At 33.6% G+C, this 5,862-nt stretch overlaps 1 protein-coding gene across 3 annotated transcripts; it reads right to left on the bottom strand.

The window, feature by feature from the left end:
- Positions 1 to 1,637: 1,637 nt before the first annotated feature.
- LOC116136834 lies at positions 1,638 to 5,470 on the bottom strand. 3 transcript variants are annotated; one of them, XM_031422502.1, is made up of 6 exons: positions 5,152 to 5,470; positions 3,989 to 4,376; positions 3,749 to 3,909; positions 3,390 to 3,423; positions 2,462 to 2,564; positions 1,638 to 2,092 (listed from the first exon to the last, which is right to left on the bottom strand). In XM_031422502.1, the coding sequence occupies exons 2-6, from the start codon at positions 4,298 to 4,300 to the stop codon at positions 1,986 to 1,988; spliced, it is 717 nt and encodes a 238-aa protein (XP_031278362.1). In that variant the 5' UTR covers positions 4,301 to 4,376; positions 5,152 to 5,470; the 3' UTR covers positions 1,638 to 1,985. The 3 variants fall into 3 exon arrangements, with proteins under 3 accessions (XP_031278362.1, XP_031278364.1, XP_031278363.1); XM_031422504.1 differs by having other exon boundaries at positions 3,989 to 4,336; XM_031422503.1 differs by having other exon boundaries at positions 3,989 to 4,321.
- Positions 5,471 to 5,862: the final 392 nt, after the last annotated feature.

Genomic DNA, 5,862 nt, shown 5'->3' with positions numbered 1-5,862 from the left:
TTCACGCTCTTGTGCCCTCCTAAAACATGATATAGTCTTTAACGTGGTGAGCGGTTCTGGATACCCTATAATTTTTGGAGAATGAAAATCGGAATTGAACCTATCGGTTCGTAGTTGGTTTCAGTTCTTAAATTCCTAAAATCAGAACCTGAAATCAGGTTTTGATTCCTTATCGGTACCCTGTAAAAAATCAATTACCTCTTATAGTTTAAAAAATACAAAAATACCCTAAAAGTTTACAAATACACCCTAACGAATTAAGAAACCTCACTTTAGTAGTTTTCAATTTTTGATTACTCATTCATTTGTGTCCAATGTAACTCATAGATCTTCTAACTTTAGACAATACTTGAATTCAATTATTCATCACCATTCACATAAAATTAATGTAGTAAGTTATAATGTTATAATAATTAAGTAATTATTTAACTATAATGTAATATTATACACTAATTAAGTAATCATGATATAAATCTATAATGTAATGTTATAATTAATTAAATTTTAATCATTTAATTAAGTACGTATTATATAGTGAATTATTAATGTTAACAATATAATGTTATAATTAATTAAGTAATTATTAATTATAATGTAATATCATATTAATTAAATTTATAATCATTTATTAGTACCAACGCTGTTTTTTGCGTCGAATTAGCATCTTTTTCTGCGAAAGGTGCCATGCGTCAATAGATAGTAGCGTCAGCGCGGTATTTCATGCACGGTGCCGGTGAAGGAGACATTTTACGGTGGTGTTGCTCGGTAAAGCAAGCCACCATTATAACTGATTGAGGGCATATGTGAAAGGTCCGTGAAATGACTTCAAGTGGGGACAAGTATTCCTTTATGCAGGCCCACAAGGATTCACTAGTGATGAAGTTTCTTAAAGTGAACATTGACGACCTCAGATTACATTTGAACATTTTCATAAAATTAAAAAAAAAAAAAAAAAAGAATAATACGATGGAATTCAATATTAAACTGTTTACGATCAAATAAGAGCTTCACTATTGCTAGGTGGCTAAAGTAATACATCCCTATCGGAGTTGAGAGTTATTTGTTAGATAATCTTTGATCTTAAAAATGGAATTGACAAACTAAAGGGATCAAAATAACTAAGGAAAAACAAAAACTTATCTCCAGCCATTTATGCTCTCAATCACACACTCACTATTTTTTCTCTTGCGTTTTGACACTTTTAAACTCTCAAAACCTCAATATGAGGTTATTTTGTTTGAGGGACCAAAATCTCAATTTATAACCAAACCTCTTATCAAGCTTTAATATTAAACTTAATGACGGTTTAAAATCCAGTTATAATAATTACAAAAACTAAAAAAAAAAAAAAAAAAAAAAAAAAAAAAAAAAAAAAAAAAAAAAAAAAAAAAACGTTTGAAACTGAAGCGAAACATAGACCATTAATACTGATGTAATACAAAATCAATTTCTAACTTTTCGTTGTGTAATCGAAATCTTACATTTTCTTGCTTGATCCGTATGTTTAAACCATTATTTTTTTAAGAAACAAATACATAGAATCATGACAACAAGTCCTCTAACAGCGAAAACCTATTTAAGTCTAACCTTCCGTTTTAAATGAAGTTTAAAAAGTAAACAGTAGGTACTGATCAATTCGGTTCACTGCCCTTTATTTTTAAGCATCTCAGCTTCACTGTAGAATCACCCTTCATTCATAATTTCGATGGTTTAACAAAGATCTCATAGAAACTATTCACAAGATAGCTATTTCATGATTACAAATTTGACAATAAATTTAAACATAAATTTTTTGTGTTTATCAAGTTCCAAGTAATGGAGACATTCTCTAATCATCCTGCTTGGCTTGAAAAACGATCAATCACATTCCACAGTTAGCTAGCAACAGGATTTCTTAATGTTCCTGCAGATATCAGCCCACAATTTACAGTCTCAAGGTCCCCTCGTTAAAGAGATCCTAAACATAAATCTTTGCTATACTTTTGTCAGTCCCTTTCAGTCTGTGGAAAGTATCTTCGAGCATCAAATGGCTGGTTTCGGGAGTTTGAATCGCGTGAGTCCGAAATGCATCCCCCATTCATAGGAGCAAATGCTGAAACCAGAGAACGTAAAATACATGAGGAATTGCCGTCAGAAAAAACCTTGATTTTAAATAACTGAAACTTGCACTATCTAGCATTTAATAAAAGTTTATTGTGCTCGGTTAAACATGGAAATCAAACTCGTTAACAGTTGGTGTGCAGAGAACAACTTGCTTCTGTATTACAAAAGAGGAGTTGACAAGCTAGGATCGAATCAAAGCATTAGAACAAACTGAAAGTTTATCCACTAATGACATGTAACTGTTCCCTCTTTACACAACCAACAAGCATGGTACCCAATGAATAAACAAATAGAAAAGGGGAAAGCACACAAGAAGTAATTGACAACACACAAAATCTCTCAGCCTCATTGAACCAACCTTTCTCTCTCATTCTTCTTTCTCTATCGTATTCAAACTTATCCCGAATTTGATTGACCTTCTCCCAGGTGTCACCTTGCCTATTTCCCCGTAAACCTTGATCCTGCAATTGGAAATCCAGTCATATGAGATAATTTCAAACAGAAGCATATTTGAAGAAGTTCTGATATCCAACCCATTGACCATAGAATGTTTTCTGAACTTGATTTTGATTGCACAGATAGAAATCAACCATGATTCTAACAAACTGAATAGCAGCTAAAAGCTCCAATCAAAGGTAGATTTGCTGTTAAACATCTTGTATATTTTTAAATTAAAAACTCAATTTCCTCAATAAGTAAGCCCTCCACTATTTCTACATTATCATTGTTCTATCACATTCACCTGTACATGAGCATTTCTCTTTTATTATCTCCCCACCCCTTGTTCTTTTTGATAAGTGAAAATCTAGGAGAGAGAGAGGAGATCATATTTATCATCATCATATTGCTAATAGTAAAACGTTCTAGAAGCAAGCTAAAGGTGCTTTGGATGAATTCCAGTCAAATGCACTAAGCAAAAGTCAACTGAAGTAAATCCAACAATAATTAAAATCCATAAAACTGCAAATGAAAACTTCCATCAGCTTCCAACAAAATAATTATCAAAACGCAATGTTAAGCTTAAAAAAAGGGCACCAAGGAGTCGAGAGAGATTCCAAAGGAGACCCATTGATGCACACAAGTTGTACATTATCTTGAACCAGAAGCCTAAGCCACTAAGTTTCAAACAATCAAAGTAAATATCAATTTGCTGTTCTTTTCCATCAACCACACTACAACCTTTATAAATTCAAGAAAAGCTAATATTTGAGTCATTCAAGGCAACCATCACACATCAACCTTCATAACTAGAGAAAAGCTAAATTTTGAGCCACTCAAGTTTATACCTTCACTTGGTCGGCATGCGATCTCCTGCTGCTCCTGTACCAGAAGCAAAGAGCAAAGTAAATAGGCTTCTTCATAACAACATAATTCAAAAGCTATTTGATGAAATGCGCAACACATAGGTACTGTCACCTGTCACCGTGCCAATAACAATGCCAAAATGGTAAGAGTTACCAATGTCACTGAGATGATGTTGGGTACGATTTATATTTTGTTAATACTATTTTGTTGCAAAGATGAATATCTAAAGTGACTTTACAAGTTTAAATCTTTACAGAACCGATGTCATGGTTACCAGAACCATTAATTTCAATAACATATAGTGACTCTATGGTAAATTACATAAAACAACATATAAAACCTGTATGGGTTAAAATCTTGATCATCATCTTCAGCGGAGTCATAGTTGGCATGATCTTGAGCAAGTTTCTTGGAGTAACCCTCGTCCCAATAAAGCCTCTCCCAGTTCTCCCTTAACTCCTGATACAATTCCATGTACCTTTTGCAAAATGGTTCATGCTCCTAATTCATTCACAAACAAATCAATATAATTTTCATTTACAAAAACAAATGAATTCAAATAACATAGTGAGATACAAACTGATTCTTTGAGGACAAGGCGCGTGCGACGCATAAACTGTTCGCGGAGCTGTTTGCGGCGCTTATTAGGGATGTTATCTCTGGGGATAACAAATCGCTCACGTGGAGGCACATGATCTCCGATTTCATGCATTTCTCCATCTACTATCCACCACTCTGATTTCTCTTTGATGGGCTTGGTCATGGCAAAGGAATGGGACTTGGACCTGCGCCGTGATGGGCTAGACTCAGTTCTTGCAAACCGTAGTTGGTGGGCAGCCAACTGGAGCCATGGGTTTAAGGTCTCAAGTCGCTTTGTTAGGGAAGAAGCCATGATGGTTTTCTTTTAATGTATCTGATAATAGATTAACTTAAGCCAACAGCTTCAGATACTGCTTTAACATCATTCTCTATCAAAAACAAGTTGATGTAGAGATTGGACCAATTAGAAGTTATTAATTTTGGAATTCTCAAAACTAACATATAATGAATCATGCCCACATTGCAATCTTATGACAATGCACCATTTATTACAATAACTTTAACTATGATTTTTTTTTATCCTTGAATATTTTTAAAACAATCGTCAATTGAATCTACTAATATTGTAATTCATGAGTAACATATATATGATTTAAACACTCATACTCTTTATCATTTTTAAATTATTAACTAGTAAAATCGATTAATTTGAAAGAAAAGTAGTCACATAAATGAATATTTACATAATTTCGATTTAAGATTTAATATTTTATGATAATATCAAAATTCATCTTAACAATGAAATAACCACAGCATCACAAATTAATTGTTACACAGTAGTTATTGCAATTTTAATTGTTATTATTATCATTTGGAGGATTTTTTTTTTAGTTTTGGCAGAATCCAGAATGTAATTAAAGATGTGGGTTCAAGGGGTTTAAATGATTGCTTACTGGAAAGGTGTAGGAAAGTGATAAATGATTAGGAAAATGTGGGAGAGTTAGTTACTGTCAGGAAGAACATTCATATTTATTAAAATTTTGAAATTAAAGCTTAGTGAAAAGTAAAAGAACTCAAAATTTTCAGTTTTCGAAATCTTTAAGTTGCTCAACTCCTAAAACCCTAAAAAATCCAAATAACCAAACATCAAAATTAACTAATTAACAAGACAGTGAAGATGGAAATATACTTAAGTTTGGTTACCTGGTCGGGAGATTCAGGAGGAGGAGATACAGTACGGAGAAGACAAATGAGAGAAGCGCAGACGACGTCCAGGAGGAGGGGATCTGTTTCTTCTTCGTCCTCACCTCTTCACACAGTCTTGCTCACGAACTTCGCCTTCGCTTTGTTTTTTCCTTTCGTTTTGTTCAGTTCATTACTTCGAAACTGTAATGAGTTTTGGTTTGTTTCTGTTGGTTTTGGCGCGATGGAAGATAGAAGATGGCGATGGAAGAAGAAGTTGAAGTAGGGCAGGTTAAAAGCGAGGAAATTTAACTGATATGCCTTCTCAAGTCTATTGAGAATGAGTTCACCAATCAGAATGAGTTGCTAGTCCCATCAATGAAAGTTCAACAAGAGCTAAAGGGCAAAATAACATTAGCTATCAAAACCAAACCAACCCAAGCTGTTATTAAGAGTATCTATATCAATCCTACCTTATTTTAAGATAAAGATTAAGGAGGGGTCCCCATGTGTCCCCACAACTTGCAAAAACACTCATTACATTGAGCTCCAAGGTATAAATATACACTACTCTTCATGGAAGAGGGGGCTGGGCATATGAGAGCTAGACACAAATTTGAGCGTCAACCATTATTTTTCTCTATAAACAAAACATTACTCCATCTTTGTACACCTTATAGGCGATATCAGAAAAATAGTCAGAGAATAATAAAATCACAGTGGATGTAGGAT

This window comes from Pistacia vera, unplaced genomic scaffold, assembly GCF_008641045.1.
Source record: "Pistacia vera cultivar Batoury unplaced genomic scaffold, PisVer_v2 Contig320, whole genome shotgun sequence".
NCBI lineage: Eukaryota > Viridiplantae > Streptophyta > Magnoliopsida > Sapindales > Anacardiaceae > Pistacia > Pistacia vera.
This window is presented reverse-complemented; position numbering and strand designations above follow the sequence as displayed.

What these genes read in the sequence shown, in the direction of transcription:
- LOC116136834 (XM_031422502.1), bottom strand. Translation starts at nt 4,300, where the DNA reads ATGGCTTCTTCCCTAACAAAGCGACTTGAGACCTTAAACCCATGGCTC. An exon ending in GCCTTGTCCTCAAAGAATCA is followed by an intron (nt 3,910 to 3,988) that starts GTTTGTATCTCA and finishes TGAATGAATTAG; the next exon opens with GAGCATGAACCATTTTGCAA. An exon ending in AAGAAGAATGAGAGAGAAAG is followed by an intron (nt 2,093 to 2,461) that starts GTTGGTTCAATG and finishes CTCTGGTTTCAG; the next exon opens with CATTTGCTCCTATGAATGGG.